Source organism: Camelus ferus, chromosome 34, assembly GCF_009834535.1.
Source record: "Camelus ferus isolate YT-003-E chromosome 34, BCGSAC_Cfer_1.0, whole genome shotgun sequence".
NCBI lineage: Eukaryota > Metazoa > Chordata > Mammalia > Artiodactyla > Camelidae > Camelus > Camelus ferus.
In genome coordinates this window covers 15,624,220-15,647,447 of record NC_045729.1, presented here as the reverse complement: position 1 = coordinate 15,647,447, position 23,228 = coordinate 15,624,220, and the positions used below count along the sequence as shown (strand labels likewise).

The 23,228-nt window shown below is 43.7% G+C and overlaps 1 protein-coding gene across 2 annotated transcripts in view; it reads left to right on the top strand.

Moving 5' to 3' along the window:
- Positions 1–574: 574 nt before the first annotated feature.
- The window catches only part of A2ML1 (alpha-2-macroglobulin like 1), a 33,102-nt gene continuing 10,448 nt past the window's right edge, over positions 575–23,228 (top strand). For both annotated transcript variants that reach the window (XM_032473321.1, XM_032473320.1), the window contains exons 1-26: positions 575–720; positions 1,192–1,375; positions 1,668–1,830; positions 2,397–2,449; positions 6,018–6,038; positions 6,759–6,918; positions 7,177–7,261; positions 7,754–7,880; positions 8,343–8,457; positions 8,792–8,901; positions 9,909–10,076; positions 11,315–11,542; positions 13,069–13,129; positions 13,383–13,528; positions 13,983–14,132; positions 14,546–14,740; positions 16,047–16,140; positions 16,538–16,652; positions 17,257–17,485; positions 17,654–17,780; positions 18,951–19,072; positions 19,655–19,706; positions 20,066–20,149; positions 21,697–21,873; positions 22,033–22,114; positions 22,474–22,630. In XM_032473321.1, coding sequence (XP_032329212.1) covers positions 656–720; positions 1,192–1,375; positions 1,668–1,830; positions 2,397–2,449; positions 6,018–6,038; positions 6,759–6,918; positions 7,177–7,261; positions 7,754–7,880; positions 8,343–8,457; positions 8,792–8,901; positions 9,909–10,076; positions 11,315–11,542; positions 13,069–13,129; positions 13,383–13,528; positions 13,983–14,132; positions 14,546–14,740; positions 16,047–16,140; positions 16,538–16,652; positions 17,257–17,485; positions 17,654–17,780; positions 18,951–19,072; positions 19,655–19,706; positions 20,066–20,149; positions 21,697–21,873; positions 22,033–22,114; positions 22,474–22,630 — 3,270 coding nt within the window. In that variant the 5' untranslated portion in view covers positions 575–655. The remainder of the gene's footprint in view (positions 721–1,191; positions 1,376–1,667; positions 1,831–2,396; positions 2,450–6,017; positions 6,039–6,758; positions 6,919–7,176; positions 7,262–7,753; positions 7,881–8,342; positions 8,458–8,791; positions 8,902–9,908; positions 10,077–11,314; positions 11,543–13,068; positions 13,130–13,382; positions 13,529–13,982; positions 14,133–14,545; positions 14,741–16,046; positions 16,141–16,537; positions 16,653–17,256; positions 17,486–17,653; positions 17,781–18,950; positions 19,073–19,654; positions 19,707–20,065; positions 20,150–21,696; positions 21,874–22,032; positions 22,115–22,473; positions 22,631–23,228) is intronic.

Below are 23,228 nucleotides of genomic sequence, written 5' to 3'. Positions count from 1 at the left end.
AAGTCTTGCCATTATAAAGAACACTGAGAAGAAACTCAGTGTGAATACATTTTTTACATATATGCATGCTTTTCTTCCCCTTCTAAGATACATTCCCAGAATAGGAGTCACTGGGTCAAAGAATATGCAAATCTGAGAGGCTCTTGGTGTGTATTGTGAAATTGCTCTGTGAAAGGAAGGTTGTCCAATTTGTTTCCTCTAGGAGTGCATGTGTTCCTATTTCCATACAGCAATACTGAGTAATTAATTTTTAATTAAAAAAATTCCAATTAGATAAAGTTTTACTGCTTTTCTGTTGATACTGCTCCCATACCCGTGTTCCCAAATGGGGATGGGAATTTGGAATGAAACGAGAAAAAAGAGAAGAGTCCAAGATGTGTTCTGAGAGCTCTACCACTGTGAACACTCAGCCCTGGCTTTTCCTCAAAACAGGTTTTCTGGACTGGCTGAGCCAGTACCAATGTCTCAAGGAGAAGTAAATTTCAGGACGTGAACAGTAGACCTACCCTGATCTGCCACCTCCGCCTGAGGCCCCAAAATGTAATTGGCTGGAGCATCAGCCCTAGCTTCCCACCCCACCTGGGGTGTTAATATATATGCGACAGTAGGTCAGCAGATCTCCAGTTCCTGGTCCTGAGGAGTCAGTCCCACAGAGATGTGGGCTCAACTCCTTCTAGGAATATTGGCCCTTATGCCAGCCATCGCAGAGAAACTCCTCCCGTAAGTGCTTGCGTCAAAGCTGATAATAGGGCAGACAGCTTCCTCCTCTGTCTGTCTCAAACAGAACCACCTTCTCCTCTTTTCCCTTCTTTGATTTCATTTCTCCTTTACCCAGGAAGAAAAGCTAAGGCACAAAGAAAAAGCTTTTTTTTTTTTTTTTTTTTTAAAAAAAAGGTAATGTTAGAATATGATAGAATCCTTGTGCCCTGTTCTCTGTAATAGAGCTAATTTCCTCCTTGGCACCCTAGACCTAGGTTCTCAGTGATGGCCTCCTAATGGTGGGAAGTTTAAGGCTGTACACTGTGTTATTTGTTCCTTGTCTGCTTCTCCCTTGTAGAAAATAAGTTTCATAAAGGCAGGGGCTCGGTCTGTTTAGTTCATGGCTGTGTGCTGAGTGCTTAGGGGAGGAGTGAATTTTTCATTGAATAGGTAAATCATTACTGCCCTGAAATCCTTTTGCTTCTTTAATAGAAACTACCTGGTGACATTACCAGCCCAGCTTAAGTTTCCCTCTTCTGAGAAGGTTTGTTTGGATCTGAGCCCTGGGTACAGTGATGTAAAATTCACTATTACTCTGGAGACCAAGGACAAGACCCACACGTTGCTAGAACAATCTGGACTGAAGACGAGACACTTACGTTGCGTGTCCTTTTTGGTAAGCACAGGGTTAGCCCAACTCTAGTCCCCAGCTTCCCTGTTCTTGTCCCTGGTTACTGACTATAATCTCTCTTTAGTTATCTTATCCGTTATCTTACTTTTGCCATGGCCTTTAAACCTTATTTCTCCTAAATTTCAGTTCCTGGCCGTAACTTCTGACTTAATGGCTCTACCCTTGCTACCCCCATTTAACTCATTTCTTTCCTTTTACTCTCCCTGTTGGATTGAGACCAGTTGACTCTTTCCCCCTGGTCCCCTACTTCTTGCCAGAGCTCCCCTGTCTTGGCCAGGTACCACCTCCTGCTGGTGGCAGAGAAGAAGTGGCCACAGTCCGGGTGTCAGGAACTGGAAAAAACATCAGCTTTGAGGAGAAGAAAAAGGTTCTAATTCAGAGGCAGCAGAATGGCATCTTTATACAAACTGACAAACCTGTCTACAACCCAGGGCAGCGAGGTAAGAGACACTCAGATGGGGTGAGGCGGAAGCCTGGGAACCAGCTGCACACATCTGTAGAGGGGCTTTGTGGGTTGGCGGCGGGTCTACGGACCAAGGAAGAGAGGAAGGTCTAGGGGGATAAAGTGTTACGAGTGTTGAATACACGCAGTGCTACACGAAGCGAAAGAGCAGTGGGTGGAGCTGCCGCTGTGTGTGTATCTGAAAGAGGGTACACATTGCTCCTGGCGTGGAATTTGGCAGGTGTAACTGGATCACTGAGTCTCACAGCAAGCTGCCTGTGCTCAAATCAGAAAGCATCAAGGGCATTTGGCCCGAGCTCCTGTCATTTGTATTTTTTCCTTCTTCCTTAGAAGGGGATTCCATTCTGAGGTTCCAAAGTCAGGAGCCATGAAGGAAAACCGGGGCTTTAATTCTCTCTCAGACTAGGTTTTATTAAAGAAGGAAAACCTGACAGGGTTCTGCTGACTCAGAAGGTTGTATGAGGAAACAGAAAGGGTGGAAGAAAGAAAGATGCTGAGAGAGGAAAAAAATCCCCCTTGCTAATCATGTCTGTTTCCCTCTAGTGCATTTCCGCATTGTCACCCTGACCAGCAACTTTGTTCCAGTGAATGACCAGGTGAGAATTCAGTGAGGAAAGGGGACTGGGAAAAGGAAAGGGGTGGGGCAGACTGAGAGAGAACAGGGAGAAGAGCTTCTTCCCCAGGAGGAATCTCCCTCCTTCCCTCTGAGATGTGGAACACTTGTGGGAATTCGAGTTCTAGCCTCAGGGCACAAGTCCAATTCCTCCCATACCTGTCAGCCTGAAAACCAGCAAAGGTGCCCAGTTCTCAGGTTTGATAGCTGAGAACATCCATTAGGTTAACATTCCTGAGTGCCGGTTCCATGGGCTGCTGTTTTTTAAAAGAATTTCTTGCAAACTTCAAGAATTTCTCTCCAGGAGTGACACCTAGTGGCTTTGCAGTTCAAATACTAAGAAATAATTCAGGAGTGTATCTAACAAAAGGAAGAAATAAGAATATCCACCCCCACGACCTTTTTTCACTACGAGGTAATATAATTTATAGAGTAGACAATTCTCCTAAGACAACATTCCATGCCAAAGGTAAACATGCGGTAACATTTGGGGAACACTTAAAATATCCTGGAACAACTCGATCCTTACAATTGTAAGGGCTTGTGTCATTTCTCTGTACTTTTGAAATACATCTCAGACACCCCGGCTGCCTTCTTTCTCCTTCAGTGACCACTCATGTATTCAAATGAAAATTTTGAAGATAATCATAGAGAAAGCGTTGCTTGTGTTTCCATCTCCATGTCCTCAGAGCTGCTGTTCCTTTCCCCATATGCACGGAAGCCATACGCTTATTACTGATTGGTGCTCTCCTTCACCACTACTTTCTTTCCTGATTTAGAATTCTTTTTAGTTTCTCCTTCAATATCACCTGTATTCTTTCTTTGTCAGCTCGGTGTAATATTGAGCACTCAGGTTAGGCTCCAAGTGTGGCCACGGCCGGAGTTATTTTAGACTCTGCTGACCCCTGGAGGTTGATCTCACCAGCTACCCCGTGGCGTTATTTGTTCCTCTGCTCAAATTCTGCCCTGTTACTGAGGTGCTCTGATTTCCATAGTTGTGCCTTGTTTCTGTTGTCAAATTACTCCTTCCTCCCCACACCATTTCTCTAGTCAACCCCTGCTCCAAGTTCCAACTTGGAACACCAAAAATTTGAAACACTGAATTTGAAACTCCAATTTGAAACACTGAAATTAACTGAAAGAATTTTTACTAAGAAACGGAAGGGCAAAAATTGTGAGTTTACGGAGCATGGTATTTCATCTTCAAGCAACCAAAGTATCCATGAAATCAGCTGATTCTTTCTAGCCTGGTTGCTACAGCCATTTATTCAGAAACCTCAGGCAGCTTCCAGTTGGAAATGCTGTTTTCCTGGTTGAACACTTTCTTCCTTCCAGAGACTACTTCTGCCTGACTGATGCCCAAACCTGCTTCTTGACTCCCTGTGTGAGAAAAGTGCTATGTCATTCGAGGAAGTGGCTTTTTTCTGGAATTTATAGCAATCCACAGTTATCTCAGTGATAGTCGCCTCTTATTGTGTATATAGCCCGGTTTGTGCAAGTTTTATCCTCCCTTAATCTTGAAGGGGGACAGAATATGCCACATAAAATAAGCCTCTTTGGCAGGTAGATTATTTTGAGCTGAAGACAATCAAGATCCAGCAGACTTAGGAAAAACTTTTACCTCTTTTTTTTTTTTTAATCCAGGACCTCATGCATGCCAAGCCTGCCCTCTCTATCATTGCGCTCTACCCTCCTGCCTTTACCTCTTTCTTAAATGCCTCAAAGAATGTAGTTGCAGGTCAGGGTGGGAGATGGGGCTGGCCCAGAAAGAAAGCTATTGCCAGAGATAATTTTTTTTCTCATTTTATTGAGATATAATGGACATGCAGAACTGTGTACATTTAAGGTGTACAACATAATGATTTGACTTACGTACATCATGGAATGATTATCACAATAAGTTTAGCGAACAGATATCATCTTATATAGACACAAAATTAAAGAAATAGAAAACAATTATTTTCCTGGTGATGAGAACTCTCAGGATTTACTCTCTTAATGACTTTCCTATATAACGTACAGCGGTGTTAATTATATTTATCATGTTGTACATTTCATCCCTAGTACTTATTTATCTTATGATTGGAAATTTGTACCTTTTGACTGCCTTCATCCGATCCCCTGTCCCCCATCCCCTGACTCAGCAACAAAAAATCTGATCTGTTTCTATGAGCTTGTTTTTGAATTATAATTGACCTGCAGTGCTATGTTAGGACCTGCTATATCACATAATGATTTGATATTTCTGTACATTTCAAACTGATCCTCTGCCCAATTTTTAATCGGTTTGCTTTTGTTTCCCTTACCTGAGGAGACATTTCCAAAAACTATTACTAAGACCAATGTCAAAGAATTAAAAAGACTATCTTAAATAATCATATTATTATCACACCTAAGAAAATTAACAATAGTTATTTAGTATCATTTAATATTCAGTTCTAAGTTTTCCAAATAACTGAGTTTTTTTTCAAACTAGGATCTGATCAAATTCATGCATTACATTTGATAGTTAACATTTAAAATTTTTCTCTTAATCTAAACTAATCCCCTTTATTTTTTCATTTAGATTGATTTTTTGTTTGCTTGTTTTGAGAAACAGAGAGAGAGAGAGAAAGGGAGATAGAGGGATCAGGCTAGATAACTTGTAGAATGTCCCCATTCTGGAATATGATATTGACCTTTGAGGAAGCCTAGTTGTTGTCTTAGAGAATATTCTATATTCCTGATTTGTCTGATTATTTCTTTACTATGTAACAGAACTTGTTCCTTTATCTTCTGCAAGTAGCTCTGAAGTCTTAATTAGATTTATGCTAAACATATTTGGAAAAAACACTTGGTTAAAAAATATACATAATGCTGTGATCTTTAAGAGGCGCATAATATCAGGTTGATCCATTATTAGTGATAATAAATTTGATTACTTGGTTAAGGTGGTGCCAGTCTAATTCTTCCAGTGGAAGAGATGTGTCCCTTTTTTGAAATTAGCAAGTAATTTGGGGGTGACACTTTGACACCTAGTAATGACCCAGTTCAATTAAACTTAATGGTTTTAACATCCATTTGCTTGAGGAAATGATACATGATTCTTTGGTGGAGCTCTTTTGAACAGATTTTTTTTTAAGGAATTGTTTTTGCCAATGTTTGAAAGTGAGGTTCCTGCCCACTGGCATTCAAATAACAGAGGAGGAGGCTGAGAGATAGTTGGCCCCCAGGAAGAGGTTTAAACACTGGGGAGCCTCAGATGTTAACATCTTCTTTTAGGGCCTGTTGTGAAGAGCTCCGTCACAGAGCTCTGAGGGATGCCAAGGGTCTGAAGTCCCATTTCTTCAGATCTTCTGGAGACTAGCAATCCCTTTAGGAAATCTCTTCTTTCTCCTCCCCCAGCCAACAAGCCTTTGCCCCACTGTTACTCTTACCAGGGCACAAAAGAGCCATTTAGAAAGAAGAAATGGGCAACAGAGGCAGAGCCCTTTGTGAACTTGTTGCTTTCAGCAAGCTAATCCTTATTGCTAGTTCTGCTTTAACCCATGTTTTCTGGTTTTCCTTTTCAGTACTCCACGGTGGAACTGCAAGTAAGTAGAAGTTTCGTGTTCTTTTCTGACATTTGTGGAGAACATGATTGTTGCTAAACCTTGAAGCTAGAAACAACTCTGAGATCTTGGCCCAGAGACTGAGACTCTGCACCAGCACCAATTCCCCACAGTTCCACCTAAGCCGTCCTGTTCTCTTGCCTCTGCCCACCCCTCCTCTCAATGTTCAACGTCTGTAGATAAGGACACCAACCTCTACTGTGATGAACTTTCCTGCTCTGATTCCTGTAACTTCTCTGTGCTGTGTCAGTCCAATGAGGCTTGACTCTGTACTCCTCTTAGTCCTTGGTAATGGCTACTGTCTTAGACGCCCAACCATTGCCTATGAAGAGATTCCCTGTGAGAAGTGCTGAGAAGGCAAGAATTCCCCATGGCATCCTCTCCATTTTTCTGTAGAATTTTATCATTCAGGTATGTGGCAATCAGTCCCCTCAGTGTGGCCCCTCTTAAGGGACCAAGAATAAACACTCTTTGTAAAGGACATCCTAAAGCCCACTTTCTGAAGCTGGATAACATGTTAAAGGGCTCAGTCTGATAATTCAAACCCACAAGAATCCCTTTCTTCCTGGACACAGACTGTGGGGGTCATGAACAATGGGTGGGTTTCTTTACCTGCTTTTTGCTTCCCTACCTGCTTTCTGTGGTGCACAATGGGAATCAAAGAGGCAGGCACGTCATAAGGTTTCTTTTTACTGGACACAGGATCCAAACAGCAATAGGATTGCCCAGTGGCTGAATGTGGCGCCCAAGCAAGGCATTGTAGACCTGTCCTTCCAGCTGGCACCAGAGGCGACGCTGGGCACCTACACAGTGGCAGTGGTCGAGGGCAATACCTTTGGCACCTTCAGTGTGGAAGAATATGGTAGGTGGGAGAATTGGTACGTCCAAGAGTTACACATAATCTTATCTCAAAACCAGCAAAGGTAAAGTAAAATCTACTACAGAGAGGGATTATTTATTCATTTAGTGCTAAATAACTTCAGGGGCATTTTACCTTAATAAAGCTCCCTTAATTAATTTAATTAATACAATGATTGCTGTTTCACACCCCTCTGTTCACTACCTGTATGGTCAAGCCCTCTTCCTACTCATTTTCCATTTCTCTTTCCGCTCTTTCCAGTGCTGCCTAAATTTAAAGTGGAAGTGGTGGAACCCAAACAGTTGTCAGTGATGGACAACTCTTTCTCAGTGAAAATTTGTTGTAGGTACGAATAAAGTTCTGGGTCTGGTGAGGATTAAAGCTATATTGAGAGATGTGGTGAGGCAGTGTTATGGGGAGAGGGATTATAGAAGTAGAGGTTATATTTGGGATGTTTTCTGTGGTCCAGAGTCATGAGTTCTCTAGGAACACATTTTCTAATTGTATTTCTGTTCTTACTTTCTTTCCACTGCTCTCTCAGTCAGCATTATTAATTTACTGTCTACTTTGGGCAGAACACAATATTGAATCTCATAAAGAAATAGGAAAAAGAAGGACACTATTTCTGTCCTTTGAATGGTACTTACTGTGTAACTGCAGTCCTCTAAGCTTTGGGTAAAGCAGGGAGGTGAATGAGCACAGGAGAAGGGTAGGGTGATCGGAGAGCACTTGCAGAGGTGGGAATGTGGGAAAGAAGGGAAAGTGGTGTTTTGGGGGAGGAAGGTTGGATCATAAGTGGAATTGTGCAATTCTGACCCCTCATGCTTTTCTGGGTTAGGTACACCTACGGAAAGCCCATGTTAGGGGCAGTGCATGTGTCAGTGTGTCAAAAGGCGTATAATTTTGGGTTTCGAGAGCCAGAATGGGAACGGCTACCTGATAGATGCAAGAATGTCTCTGGACAGGTGAGTCAATGGGATGTAGAAAAGGAACCTTGTTCCTATGTCCTAAAGAGTTAGTAAATAAGACCAATATAGGAAAAGTAATAAAAAGCCCAAAGGAGAAAGCAATTCACATGATTATTATCCCAGTTCCAAAGTCTTTTTTTTTTTTTTTTTAATCCTAAACAGATAAGGTCTTTTAGAATCTGCCTTGGAATCAAGAAATTAATCTAAACCCTTGGGAGATACTGTTTTCCTGTTCTGCATTTGGTTCTTTTCTCCTTCTCGTATCTTGGAGCTTTGGGGTTGTTTCATGATTATCGATGTGTGGGTGTATACCTTATGTTACACGATAGTTTTTCCATCTTAAAGAGGGAGAAACTAAAGTACAGAGATAAGAAATTATTTCCTTCTACAGGACATCATGAAATAGATGCAGAGATTAAGTTATTCATCCTCTCTCTCTCTCTCTGATTGCTTCACTAGACTGACAAAGCAGGATGCTTCTCATCTTCCGTGGACATGTCCACCTTCAACCTTACTGGGTATTTTTACAGCAACAACATCAATATTGTGGCCACTGTGGTGGAGGAAGGGACAGGTATGTGGGCCGCTCCTTGGTTCATTAAGAGGAGAGAAAGGAAAAGCGCCGTTCCAGAAACAGACCTACTCAGGGACCTCAAGACCCACCCTCATCAGTGTCTGGAAGAGAATTTGTTCCTATTCACAGTCAAAGGGAAATGCCAGATTCCAACCTGCCATCCACTCCCTATTTCCCCAGAAGTTTGGGGAGGAAGAGTTAATTTGGATCTTTGGCCAGAAATATGTTCAGCTTTATACTTCCAGTGGCATCATCGTTTCATGGATTTTATGTTAAATGTGAAAATGAGGATGTCAGGGATTTAATTTGTCATACATCTGGGTTTCCCCTGCAGGAGTGGAGGCCAATACTACTCAGGATATCTACATTTCTTCACAAATGGGATCAATGACCTTTGAAGACACTGATAATTTTTATTACCCCAACTTCCCCTTCAGTGGGAAGGTATGTTGAAACTTGTCTCTGCATAGACAAAAGAATGCTTAAACATCCACTCTTGCCTCCTTCCTGTACACATATATTACCTAACGTAGCATTGTTCTAAGTACTTTATGTGTATTCACTTGTTCAATCTTTGCTGCAGTCCTGAGTTAGATACTGTTACTGGCCTCATTTTACAGATGAGGAGGCTGAGGCACAGAGAGATTAAGTGATTTTCTCAAGGATATTCAGCTCCTAAGTGATCAAACCCAGGCAACCTGCCTCGAGGGCATATGCTCGTAATTCCTTACACTTTGTTGCCCTAAATCTCACCTGAGATGTGCTTTGCATATAGATGTGATTTCAGTGCTCTTCCTAATACCAGGGGCTCATATTCTCATGTTTAAATCTGTGAATTTTAGAGCTGCAAGGTGTCTGGAGAGATCATCTAGTCTAAGTGTCTGCATCTAGGCAAGGTTAATATCAAAGGTCTCACGACAGAGAGCCATTTATAGCTCCTTTAGCATTGTTTTTAGAGATTTGAAAATTGGTAATGTCTTCTTTCTGATACCTAGCAATCTACTCCTTTTTCCTCACGTCCCAGTTTGTCTTTCTTCACATCCCAAACAACTGGTGAACGTAGTAATGTTCTCCATATTTAGATCCATTTATTCCTCAGTCGTCTTTTCTCCAGACCAAGAGTAGATCCAGACTTTCTTACAGCCTAAGGATCAGACACTTTAGGAGTGCAAGGGGACTCACTGTAGGGAAATGAAAGCAAAGGAATGTGCAGAGCCTTGGGGAAGGGGTGTATGCAGATGAAGGGCCCTAAGGCTTCATAAGCTACATGGCAAATCTCCTTCTGCTCCAGGCCAAGCTACTGCTGTTTGTTTCTCAGTTCCTTATAGATGCTACTTTCCAACCCTTGAATCATGTTTACCTTTTTCTGGACTCTTTCCTGAAATATATTCTTAGATTTTCGAACCTACTCCAAACCCAACTCTAATGCCCTAATGACCTTCACCCCTCAGATAAGAGTCAGGGGCCACAGTGGTTCCCTCCTCAAGCATCATTCAGTGTTTCTGGTGATTCATGGCATAAATGGAACCATCAACCAGGTCCTAACTACTGACAATGATGGCCTCGCTCTCTTCAAGCTGGATACGGTTAACTGGAATGGGAGATACATTTCTCTGGAGGTAAGCACTTGGAGGTCCAGCTTTCCAGCCAGGAAGACTTCCCTGAAGGAAAACTTAAAAATTTTCCTTTTTTTCCACCCCCTTCTCCCCCCAGTAATTCTGTCTCCCTCACTCACCAGTCTTGTTCCCCAGCTGACAAAAAGTTTTTTTGGTCCCATTTTTAATACCAATTAAATAAATGACCCTTCAGATAGAAACTGTTTCTACTAATTCATTTTATAACTTATCTCCATCTTTATCTGATTCTTTGTGAAATCAGGTTAGGGAGGGAAAAATGGTTCAGAGTCATCATCTTCTTATTTTCCCCCTCTCCCTATTACTCATAAAAAATGACAAAGAAGAGACTTCTAGATTTTGCATAATGTATAAGAATGGTTACTTGTATCAGTTATCAATTGCCACACTTTGCTGCGTAACAAACAACTACAAGACTGTAGTGTTACACAGCAGGGAGCATTTATTGCTCCTGTATCTAGGATAGTCAGATAGGCAGCTCGGCTGATCTTGGTGGACTTTTCCTATATCTGTGGATCAGCGGATTATAAACTGGCCTTCCACACATCTCCTGACCCACCAAGCTAGCCCAGGTATAGTCTCATGGCAGCAATGAGATGCAACAACAAAAGGGCTTTTCCAAGCCTCTACTTATCTCGCTGACTTGTATTCCCCAGACAAGTCAGACGATGGGTCCCCAGTTAGACTCCAAGGGTGCTGTGAGATTACATGGTAAAGGACATTGCTACAGAGAGGGGTGAAGAACTGGAGCCTTTAATGCAATAATTCAGCTCCATTACTTACACAAATACATACTCTTTGTGCTGTGGCTAATTTACTTATTTCTGTACTCTCAGCATCACTCGATCACTCTACTTAGAAATGATTATTTTCAAGTCCTACTAACCTCTATACCTAGTTTCCTTATCCATGAGATATAGCCTTTAATTTCTATATCATCTTAGTCAGATTTATTCATCCTCTGTATCAGTCTGTGAAGGTACATCAGCCACAATTTCCCATTACCTGGCAACTGTAATTCAGCCCTTATTTTACTCCCCTATGTACCGAAATGCTGCTGCATGTAACCACTGATATGGACTTCTCAAACACCATTGGTAGGACCTCTTGTGAGATAGCTACAGGCCATTCTTAGGCAGTGCAGATTTGAGAACCATGACAAGTCCACGGGGTGATATCGTTGGGATACATGCTAAAGGCCTTTTTTTTTCTCTTTTTCTCAGGGCAGGTTCCAGCTGGAAGAGTTGGAGTATAATCCAAAACAAGTGCCTCGTTACTACCACAATGCCTACCTGTACCTGCACCCCTTCCACAACACAACTCGCAGCTTCCTTGGCATCCGCCGGCTGAATGGTGTCCTGAAGTGTGGCCAGCCCCAGGAAGTGCTGGTGGATTACTCCATTGATCCAGCTGACTTGGACCCTGACCAGGAAATCATCTTCTCCTACTATGTGAGACTGGGGAGTGAGGACTGGTGAGAGTGTGTCATGAGGGAAAGAGAATGAGGACAGTGACCAGAGAGGGTGAACAGACAGTCAAGACAGAGATGTAATGCAAGCCACATAGATAATTTCTAAATTTTTAGGAGCCACATTAAAGAAAAAATTAAAAGAACAGGGAAAACTAATTTTTAAAATATATTTTATCTAACCCCATATATCCCACATATGATCTTTTCCACATGAAATCAACATAAAAATCATTAATAGATTACCTTGTTTGTTTCAGGTGCATTTCAAATCTTTGAAACTTAAAGTATGTATTTTATACTTAAAACAGTTTGGACTAGTCACATTTCAAGGGCTCCAGTCGTCACATGTGCCCAGTGTGTAGGTATAAAGGATGGGGGAATTAGGGAATAAAGAGATTTTGAACAGGAGTCTGGAGAAATTGTGTGGGGAAATAAAATGAGGTGAGAACGTGTTGCTGACCAGGGAGGAGGGGAGCTGGGCGGACAGGTGGGAGGGGGGAAGAGGAGGGGATGGGGACGCAGAATAAATTTCATTCTGTGTTTCCTTGGTCAATATCTTAAAATAGATGATATAGGGTTAAAAATGAGCATTGATAGCAGGTCTGCTGGGGAAATAAAATCACAACTGGATGCCTGAATGAAATGTATAAAGACAAGCAGTTTTACTGGTCACCTTGATGATGGTGAGGGAGTGGACTCACGAGAACCTTGGGGTTTGATGGTCCAGAGTCTCTTTATTCCCTTATCATCTTCTTAAAGTCTCTGAGTCATTCCAGTGTCTTCATCAAGCTAAAACAATCACCCTGACACAGAATGAGGTGGGAAATAATGAGGCAGAGGGATAATACCAGCACTGTCTTCAGGACAGACGTGTGGGGAGGCCCGGGAGAAAGGTGGAGTTGGGGCTGATCAGTGTGGAAGGTAGTCTGAAGAACTGGCCTTGCAGCCCTTGACTGGAGCCTGAAACGACAGCCTGCTTAGAAACAATGTCACTGAATTTGGCTTCAAGTGGAAGTGATCAAGAAAGGAGAGTCAAAAAGGGAGATTTTTCCTCCAGAGAGTCAAGCATCAGAAGGACTCAAGACAGTTCAGGGTGCACTCATTTCCACTGAATTTTGAATTGAGTGATAATTTTTTTTAAAAAGGTTGAAAGGATGGGTATTAGCAGATTTTATGTTATAAAGACTATAAGAGAGTAAAACCTGGAGATCTTTAAGAAATGGTATCAGCCATCCATCACGGAGAATGGTTTCTCTTCTGTCTGGCCCCGAGGCTTTGTCTCCTCCCACCCACTCCCTGGTTCTCAGCAGACCTCTAACTGGAGGAAGAGTCATCAGGACTCTTGGTACCATCAGACATTTGACAAGCTGGAAGATGCTCTGTGAAGTACTGACCTGGGCTCCGGAACTGTGAAAGGAGCCTCTCTTTATGGAGAGATGCAGTGATAGGGCCAAGGCTAAACTCCCCAAACTTCTATGTTGTTGATGATTCTTCTCTCTTCCTTAGTTAATAGGGAAAGGGAGTCTGGAGATGGAGGGGCAGAAACACCTGAACTCTAAGAAGAAAGGTGAGTGTTCATGCAGCTCTTGGAAGGGCTTAAACGTTAAACTTCCAGTAAACAGTTCTTATATTAGAATCAAGAGTAGGAGCCATGAGAACAGAGCAGAGCAATAACCATAGAAGAACAGGAAAGTGAGACTGAGACGTCACCTGCCCCATGTGGCTTGCGCGGGCTCCGGGAGCAGTGCAAGCACAGGGTTGGATGCCACTGGTAGGTGAGTGTGTTCGCGCACCCCTGAACATCCCCTCTTCTCTTTCAGGACTGAAAGGCTCCTTCTCTCTCTCACTGACCTTCAGTGCCAGACTAGCCCCTGACCCTTCCCTGCTGATCTATGCCGTTTTCCCCAGTGGAGGTGTTCTAGCTGACAAAACTCGCTTCTCAGTAGAGATGTGCTTCGACAACCAGGTAAAATGGCAGTTGAGGAGGATGAAGAAGAGGTCTGGGCGTAGAGAGAGAGTTGTGTGTGCTGGGGTTGGAGATAAGGCAAGGGCGGGAAAAGAAGGAGATAATCTTGATGTTGGATATCGTGTTCTGTCTCTTCAGTATGTTTTGTTGGACTCTCCACCTCTCCTGGTTCTTTGTAAAAAGCTGTGCTGGGAAACCGTATATTCTGTGTAGCTGCCCCGGGTATTCTCTCTCTTTCTACTTTCTGTCTTTTAAACTTTCTATATTATTCTGCTGTGCTGCTCACTTTTTCTAATTGTATCACAAGACACTGGTTCTAAAGGGCGAGATTTTACCAAGAAAATCAGGATAAAGGGACTGAAGGAGTGGGCTGGGGACCATACTTAGGGCATATGGCTGGTGATTGTTTTTCCTCCTCTCCAGGCTGACCTGATTATTCTTTTCCTTTCCCCAGGTTTCGCTTGGCTTCTCACCTTCCCAGCAGCTTCCGGGAGCAGATGTGGACCTGCAGCTGCAGGCAGCTCCCGGGTCCCTGTGTGCGGTCCGGGCAGTGGATGAGAGTGTCTTGCTCCTTAGACCAGAGAGGGAGCTGAGCAACAGCTCCGTGAGTAGTCTGCTAATGTGGCAAGGGGGGGTCAACAGAGAAGCCAAACTGACTGCATGAGAATGAGAGATGGATGCGCTGGGGGCGGGAGAGACAGTCCCAGGGAAATAGGGCACCACCCCGGGGTGGCAGCAGAGCTGGTGTGCAAATGAGGGTAGAAGTGTTGACATGAGAAGGGTGTGGTTAGTATGGACGCAGAGATCAGGAAAGACGAAACTGGAGATAAAGGTGACAGAGCATGAACAAAGATGAGACAGAGGAAGGGTTATGATGGAGCACATGTAGGAAGAATTCTGGAGTAACGAAGAGAAATAACACAAAAGTAGTAAACCGTGGCACCAAAATCTGAGAGGAAGTTTCTCAATTGATTTCACTGTGTCAATATTTTCATTCCTTTTCCCCTCTTATCTCAGGTCTATAGGATGTTCCCGTTCTGGTACAGTCACTATCCCTATCAGGTGGCTGAATATGATGAGTGTCCCGAGTCTGGCCCTTGGGACTTTCCACAGCCCCTCATTGACCCAGTGCCCGAGGAGCCTCGGAGCGAGCGTTCTGTCATGTGGAGCCCTTGGTTCTCTGAAGGCACAGACGTTTTTAGTTTTTTCCAGGTAGATGTTCTTACTCATTCTGTTCTCACAGAAACAATAGTGATGGGAGGGGGAAAGAAAAGCCCGTATCTAAAAAAAATGGTGGACTCATGTGGGCACTGACAGGAGAAAATCTTGACAGAAACTCCCAGTGTGTAAGGGAGCCTCTCTTGGTCTTCATGCTTGAAGAAGTTGCCCAGTTGTGTTGGGAGACAACCCCTGTGAAAGGCCAAACACTTAGTCCTCTCTCCATGGTCTCCAAACATTGATTTCCACGGGCTCAGTCAAGAAGGGGGGAAAAAAAAAAAAGAAAAAAAAAAAAAATGAGAGAAGGTAGACCAGAGAGCTCCTATCCTTATTATGAAAGATACCACACCTACTTTATCAGCAGACATTTGGGATGCTCGGGCCCATCTGGCCAGGAGGTCTCTGAGTCAGGAAGCGTGTCTTGTTCATCTTTGTATTCTAATGCCTGGTCCTTCATATCGTTCAGTGTATTTTTGTTGAATGGATTGAGCTGATATGGTCTCTGCTCTCAGAAAGTTCAGTCCAAATCAAATCATAAGAATATAGTGACTAATATTTGGAAGAAGCATTAAACATATTGAACAATAAAAATAAGTGGAATACTATCCTTCAGCCACAAAAAAGAATGAAATCTTGCCATTTTGCGACAACCTGGTTAGACCTGGAGGGCATTATAAGTGAAATACGTCAGACAGAAAAAGACAAATATCATATGATCTCATTTATGTGTGGAATCTAAAAACAACAACAAGAAAAAATAAGCTCATAGATACTGAGAGTAGACTGGTGATTGCCCAAGGTAGGAGGTAGAGGGCAGGTGGGAGGGTGAAGGGAGTCAAAAGTTACAAACTTCCAATTAGAAAGTAAGTAAGTCTTGAGGATGTAATGTACAGCATCATGACTATAGTTAATAATACTGTATTGTGTATTTGAAAGTTGCTAACAGAATAGATCTCAGAAGTCCTCATCAGAAAAAAAATGTTTGTAATTATATATGGTGATGGATGTTAACTAGACTTATTATAGTGATCATTTTTCAAAAGATACATATGTATCTATACATCACACACACACACACACACACACATACACACACAGAAATAAGTTTAATTGAAGGGCTTTTACAGTAGCTGGAACAGAAGTAAACCCAACTTGGTGGCTGAGTATTGATCTCACAAATAATAGGCAAAGAATGTGTTGGTCCAACCCTTTGAGGGTGAAACTTCTAGGCAGTGGCCCTCGTAGGAAGGGAGAGGACCACCTTAACACTTCATTCTTTGGTTCCTTTGCTGCCTGTCAGGACATGGGCCTGAAAGTACTGTCCAATGCCAAAATCAAGAAGCCAGTAGTCTGCAATCGTCTGCCTGAAAAATACAGCATTGCAACGGGTGGAGGTAAGCTATCTCTGTGGCTCGTGGACTCACTGAGGTATTTAGAATTGTGGGACTCTGAAAGCTTCCTCTTTGCCTCTTATTCTTGCACTGAGGCTCTAGCCTTAGAAGGATAATGGATTGTGGGTTACAGAAGCAGGCCAGTTTTCCAAGGATCTCTCTTTCTCTTTAGGGAAGGCTTTTGAAGCCCTGAAGCCCTTATCTGCTCATTCCTCGGTCAAATGTCCTTGTCTGTCACTTCCCCTGATGGCCTTGTGACCTGTGACCTCAGTGGTCCTTTCTCCTCGTCTCTGACCGGATGTTCTCTGCTTCCCTCTGAATTTCTTGCTAGCAGTTCCTCTACCTCAATTTATTGCGTAACTAAGTCTTCTGTTTTTCCCCTTATTCTTGGTCTCCTTAGGAGCGGATGGTTCTCGTCCAATGGCTTTTAAGCCAACTTCATCACTTCAGTCAGAGGATTCTCAGGTTCGCCAGTACTTCCCGGAGACTTGGCTCTGGGATCTGTTTCCTATTGGGTAAGTGATGCCTCAAAGGTGTAACAAGATTGAGTATACAGTGTGGAGTCAGCAGACAACTCAGACTCAGATCATTTCTAGCAGATCTAAGTCTCAAGCCAAGAAATTTTAATGGGAACATGAGAATGTGTTTCTTTCCCTGGATTCTTAAACAGTCACATACAGTCACTCAAAACAAATGCACACATCTCCCCATGTTCACAGTGCAGACAGTGCATTCTCACTGCAAGGCCACGCAGACGTAAAGGCCCATATCAACATTAGTTTAGTTCTCGCCCACTGCTTACCTGCTAGTTCTGACAGGCCATGAGAATGCATATTTTCACAGATTCAGAGAGCACTGGCCTCCCTTACAGATTTGTTCCACCCACACATGCTCCTCCCTTTACTCTCAGGCACCCCCCTTCTCGCATAGTTGTACATCCTCCCCTGAAGACTCATACTCTGAGATTCATGGGGGCCTCCAGTTCAGTTGCCTTTTTGCTTCCCGCCACCACACACAACAACAACAAAAAATTCACTTCTGCAGACCAGTTTATAACTTAATTCCCCAGTGCTCTTCTTCTCCGCTGTCTGCTCCACCTGGGTCCTTGTGTTCTCACAGTGACTCGGGGAAGGAGGCGGTCCCCGTCACGGTTCCTGATACCATCACCACGTGGAAGGCCATGACTTTTTGCACCTCCCAGGCCAGCGGCTTTGGTCTGTCACCCACTGTTGGACTGACTGCCTTCAAGCCATTCTTTGTTGATCTGACTCTCCCTTACTCAGTTGTGCGTGGAGAATCTTTTCGTCTGACTGCCACCATCTTCAATTACCTAAAGGACTGCATCAGGGTAAGAGCTGGGGATACAGGAAGCAGGTGTCAGTCTCTACATTGGAATCATACCGATTTTCCCTGGGAAAGAGATGGGCTGTTGGTGTCTCTCCCCCCATGTTTCCCTAAACCGCTCTGTGTTGTCTCCTTTACTTATAAACTTTTAATACTCAAATATCCTCCTCAGGTGCAGACTCACTTGGCTAAATCAGATGAGTACCAGGTGGAATCACAGACTGACTCTGGGGCCTCCAGCTGTCTCTGTGCTGATGAAGCAAAATCCTATCACTGGAATATCACAGCTATCAAACTGGGTAAGAGGAGGAACCGGTAGATGGGGAAAAACAATGCATAGAGATTGAGAACTCTATCCTTTCCTCTATTGCATTTGCTTTGCTTCCTTCTTCCTCTTCCTTTTATTTGCTTCTATCCTTCTCCCTCCTAAGTCTATATTGTAAATAAATAAGCAAATATTCTTATATATATTCTGGACTATTCTGAGTGTGAAAGGGGGTGCTTTTAATGTTTACACCAGGACGAGGGATATATTATCATGTTACTAATTGAATAGTTAGTATGGGGCAGGCACTATTCTAACTGTTCTTCATGGATTAACTCATTTGATTATCACAGTAACCCTCTGAGATGTCATTTGTTCTTGGATTAAATCCTTGCCATTCAAAATGTGGTCTTTGAATGTTTTAGTTATCTACTGCTGCTTAAAAAATTACCCTAAAGTTTAGCAGCTTAAAGGAATGAACGGTTACTATCACACAGTTTCTGTGGGTCAGTATTTGATGCAGTTTCACTGAGTGCCTCTGGTTCAAGGTCTCTCATGAAGTTCCAGTTAAACTGTCAGCCAGGGCTGTGTTCTCATCTGAAGATGTGACCGGGAGAGAACCCACATGCAAGCTCATTCCAAAGCCTCTGACCTTTACGGACTGTTAGACTGAAGGCTGCGGTTCTTGGCCTCAGGTGTTGCCTAGTGGCCCCCCTCAGTTTCTCGTCACATGTATCTCCCCCCGGGGCTGCCTCCTGACAGACAGCTGGCTTCCTCCAGAGCAAGCAGCACGTGAGGAAGGGTGCACCCGAGATAGAAGCTCAGTGTTTTTTACAACCTAATCTCAGAAGAGATGTAGCATTGCTTCTGCCCGATCTTCTTTGTTAGAAGCGAGTCACTAAATCCAGCCCACATTCAAGGAGAGGGGATTACACCACAGTGTAAATATCCGGACACAAGGATCATGGGGGTCCTTGGAGGCTGCCTACCTGCCCCACAGGACCGGCATCATTGACACCTGGAAGCTGGTTAGAACTGCAGAATGTGGGCCCCACCCCAGATCTACCGAATCAGAGTTCGTATGGTAACAAACAAGATCTGCAGGTGATTTGAGTTTAAGAGGCACTGTTCCAGAGGGGAAGCGACCTCATTGGTACCTCTGTTAAGAGGGCTGATACCTTCCTTTCTCCCTCTTTCTCCTCAGGTCATGTGAACTTCACTATCAGTACTAAGATTCTGGACAGCAATGAACTATGTGGGGGCCAGAAGGGGTTCGTTCCAGAAAAGGGCAGGAGTGACACACTCATCAAACCAGTTCTGGTCAAGGTGAGTTTTCTGCAGGCCTTGCTTCAGAGGTGGAGACAGCAACCAACCCAGGATGTTCAGTATACGTCTAACCATGTCAGTTAGTCCTTCGCAGCATTCTTACTCCAACTCCAATTAAGCAGCTCCCCTTTCTCCTTCCCTGACCCCCTTCTGCCCTTAACTGTCTGCTTGACTCATATTGATGGTCTATGAAAGTGCCTAATACAGTGCCTGCTACTTCAGAGACATTCAATGAATGCTAGTTTCTCTTATTAAAATCCCTAAAGCCATCATTAGCTGCTTTTTTAAAAATCCCATCATGAACCCAATTGTCCATCCTGCCTCTTAGGAGTTTCCTAAACTTGTCCTTAGCTCTAGGCCTTGCCCAGAAAGAATTTTACTGAGAGGCCCCTCCCTGGGTTGACCTGGAGTCCTTCTGTACGTCAGAGAGAACCTTTGTTCTCTCCAGTTCTGAGTGAAGCCCTGGAGGCACAGGCAGAGCCTTTTCTCCCCTTTTCCTTTCCCCTTCCTGTTCCCTCTGTGCCACCTGCCTTTATATTCATCTGCATTGTCTTCACTTATCCATGTCTCTCTTCATATCAGCCTGAAGGGGTCCTTGTGGAGAAGACACACAGCTCACTGCTGTGCCCAAAAGGTGAGTGAACACAGAGAGGGGTTGGTGGGAGAATTCCCATGGGCAACAGGAGATTTTCTTAGGCAAAAGGAGGAATATACAGGACAAGAAGGGATAGGAGTTTCTAGGGGTACTATCCCTGATGGGGCCAATTACCTGAGAGGCAGAATGAAGAAGAGAAGATGTACAGCACAGTTATGGCTCTTGGAATTTATTTTTAGGGAAGACCACTATGAATAGGGTCAAAAAACCTGCCTCTATCCCACAGAAAGCACTGGGGATGGAAAATCTAGATTATGACAAGTTTTACCATGATTTGGGCTTGAGAACCGCCACTGTTTCCGCCTTCTCTTGTTTCACCTTTTCTCTGTCTCTCACAGGAAAAGTGGTGAGAGAATCCATCTCCCTGGAGGTCCCCGCGGATGTTGTTCCCGATTCAACCAAGGCTCATGTTGCTGTTCTGGGTGAGCAATCAGAGATGCTGGGCTCCGAGAGGGGAAAACGGGGCCGGCGGCTGCCAGGGTATGAAGTGGGTTGAGGCATATGGACCTACCTGAAGAAAGGTGTGAAAGAGGCAAATAAATTTTCATTCATTTTATTTCTCAAGGGGTGGTTTGTGCATTTTGTTTAATTTTAATTTGGGACCTGATGTATAAATATGTTTTGAAATTTTTAAGTGGAATATAATGAACAGAGTTAAAATTATTGACAGACTAGATTAGAAGCAATGAAGGAAGAAGAGCCTATTTTATAAAGTGGACAAATGCAGCCTGTGCAGTACAGGTGGGATTAGACAGACGTGAACTCTGGTTAAAAACAGAGAAGAGTCTGGACAGGAGGAAGTTAAAGGTCATTGAAGCTTGTTATGCAAATAGGTTTAGGTGGTCTATAAACTGGGTGGAGGGGAGACAAAATGTTTGCAGTAATCATTTAAAGATGAGGAATTAATTTATTTGAATATAGTTTTAGGAAGATTCAACCCTATTTACCTAGGCGACATCACTTCTTTGGGCAAGGAGAAGGAGTAAGTAGAAAAGCACATCAGGCTAGGTTAGAATCTCAGTTCTGCCATCTAATAGCCATGGGACCTCGAAAAGGTTAGTGAACAATTCTGATCTTTCTCTTCCCTTCAAGACAGTGATAATAACATATCTCTCAGAACTCTATCCAAAGATTAAATATAAAGTTCCCAGCACAATATCTATGACATAGTAGAAGTCCTACACATGTTAGGGTCTTTCTTTATCCTTACCCCCTACCAAGATCCCTCCAGGTTAACATTTCTCTGTTTTGACTCCTTTTGAGTCGTCCCTCTGGTATAGCACTCATTGTATTACATAGCTCACTGTCTGTCTGTCTTCCATACTGCACTGAGAGTTCCTTGAGGACAAGAGCCACATCTTTTTCATTCTTATTCTTAGTACATTTCTTGCAGTTGGCTGACATTCAGTACCAGTTTATACACTTGAATTCAACTCAGTGACTAAAATGCAGATGAGTCACTTATGTCAGGCTTACTGGCTAAGTAAACAGAGGAGGTCAGTAGATATGACTTGGAAAACTGTATCAGGAGTGTGTGTGTTTGGGAGCGACTTGGTGACTTGGAGGGGGATGTGTTTGTACGCAGTGGAGGCACTGAGAGATTGAGGCTAAGTATTGCAGGTTTTGTTACACCTGTCCTCAGCTCCAGTGACATGTCTTTTTGAAAGCCATGAACTTCCTTAGGGTGGCCTATGTATCTCTTTGTATATTCCAGCACCTTGTATATACCCATTATTACAGTACTATGATGTAATTGCTTACAATGAATTAGAATTGCATTGTCCTGTAGTTGTGCGCCCCTCTGACTATGAGCTCTTTGAAGTAGAGATTGTTTGACTTGTTGTCTCCCAGGCCTCAGAGTAGGAACTCACTAAATGATAGCAACACGTGTTTGTTAAATGAATGATCATAACTCTTAAAGGTTCCTTCTTCTACCACCACCTTCTTTCTCTCTCCTTTTGGATCCCAGGAGACATCATGGGCACAGCCTTACAGAACCTAGACAACCTGGTGCAGATGCCACAAGGCTGTGGGGAGCAGAACATGGTCTTGTTCGCCCCCATCATCTACGTCCTGCAGTACCTGGAAAAGTCAGGGCTGCTGACTGAGGAAATCAGGTCTCGGGCAGTGGGTTTCTTGGAGATAGGTGAGTTGGTTCACTCTTCTTGGATGCCTTTGCTCTCGGGCCTGTGAGAGGTTAATAAGACAGGGAGGTTTAGCTCCTGGAGTGTCCCTCATCCTTGAGAGCCATGGGGGTGTTTTTTGGAGTTGTCACGGGGATCTAAAACCACCTCTGGCTTCCCAGGGTACCAGAGAGAGCTAATGTACAAACACAGCAATGGCTCATACAGTGCCTTCGGGGAGCAGGATGGAAATGGAAACACATGGTAACATTGCCCGATTCCAATGCGTTCTGTACCCCAGAGCATAATTCTTGAACCCTCTGGAACTATCCCTCTGCCTCTCGCCTTGCCCCCACTCCTCCTTGCTCTCTGTCCTCTACCACTTTAATACTGTTTACTACAGCGTCATATTTGCTCAAGCCCCGCCTCCTTCCCCTGACCTTGCCCCTCCCCAGTTCTTGCTGCCATTAGTGCTTACTAATGCCTCCCTTTTTCTGACTTCCTACGACATTATGTTTACTTGTCTCCCTTTCTGGAATCATACGCCAGAATAAACTGTAGGATGATTGTATCCTCACCTAGAAATCCCCCTTCATGCCACATTTCCCTCCTTACTCATATAGGCTGACAGCCTTTGTCACCAAATGTTTTGGCCAAGCTCAGAAATTCATCTTCATTGATGACAAGAACATCCAGGACGCTCTCCACTGGCTGGCGGGAAACCAGCTCCCCAGCGGCTGCTACGCCAGTGTTGGGAAGCTCCTTCACACAGCTATGAAGGTGCGGGTCTGCCCAAGGGGGACGCTAGTGGGCGGCAGGGCGGTAATTTGAACCATAGTAGCTGGACTCCGGTAATTTGAACCATAGTAGCTGCTCCCGCCCATTCACTGTACTGCCTGACCCCCCTCCACCCTCCCCACCAAACACAGGGCGAGGTGCTGGGGCCGCGGGACAGCTTGTTCAGTTCAGAACATACCCAGGGAAAGAAAGAAAGACCAGCTTTCCTAGAGGAATCATTATTGCTGTTCCAGAGCTTGGGTTACAAATCTTGAGCATTGAAAACAAGATCTCTGTATAAAATTCGTCAGGATTCCTTCTGCAGGATCTTACCAGTGTCCCCCATACCAGGGAGAAGTACAAGCCAGGATTTGACTAGAACAAGATCCTAGAGATTTTTCCTCCTCCTGTCTTACCAGAGCCGGCCAGAATCTTAAGAAAGTCATCACTTACGTTGTCAAGCTTGGTCGTTTGTCCTTAGCAGTAACTCCAGAGTTAAACTCCTCAGGTTCAGGTCCCAGTCCTTCAGCTTATTAGTTGTGTATTTCTGAACAAAGTACTTAACCTTTTCAAGTGTTTGTTCTCTTATCTGTAGAATGAA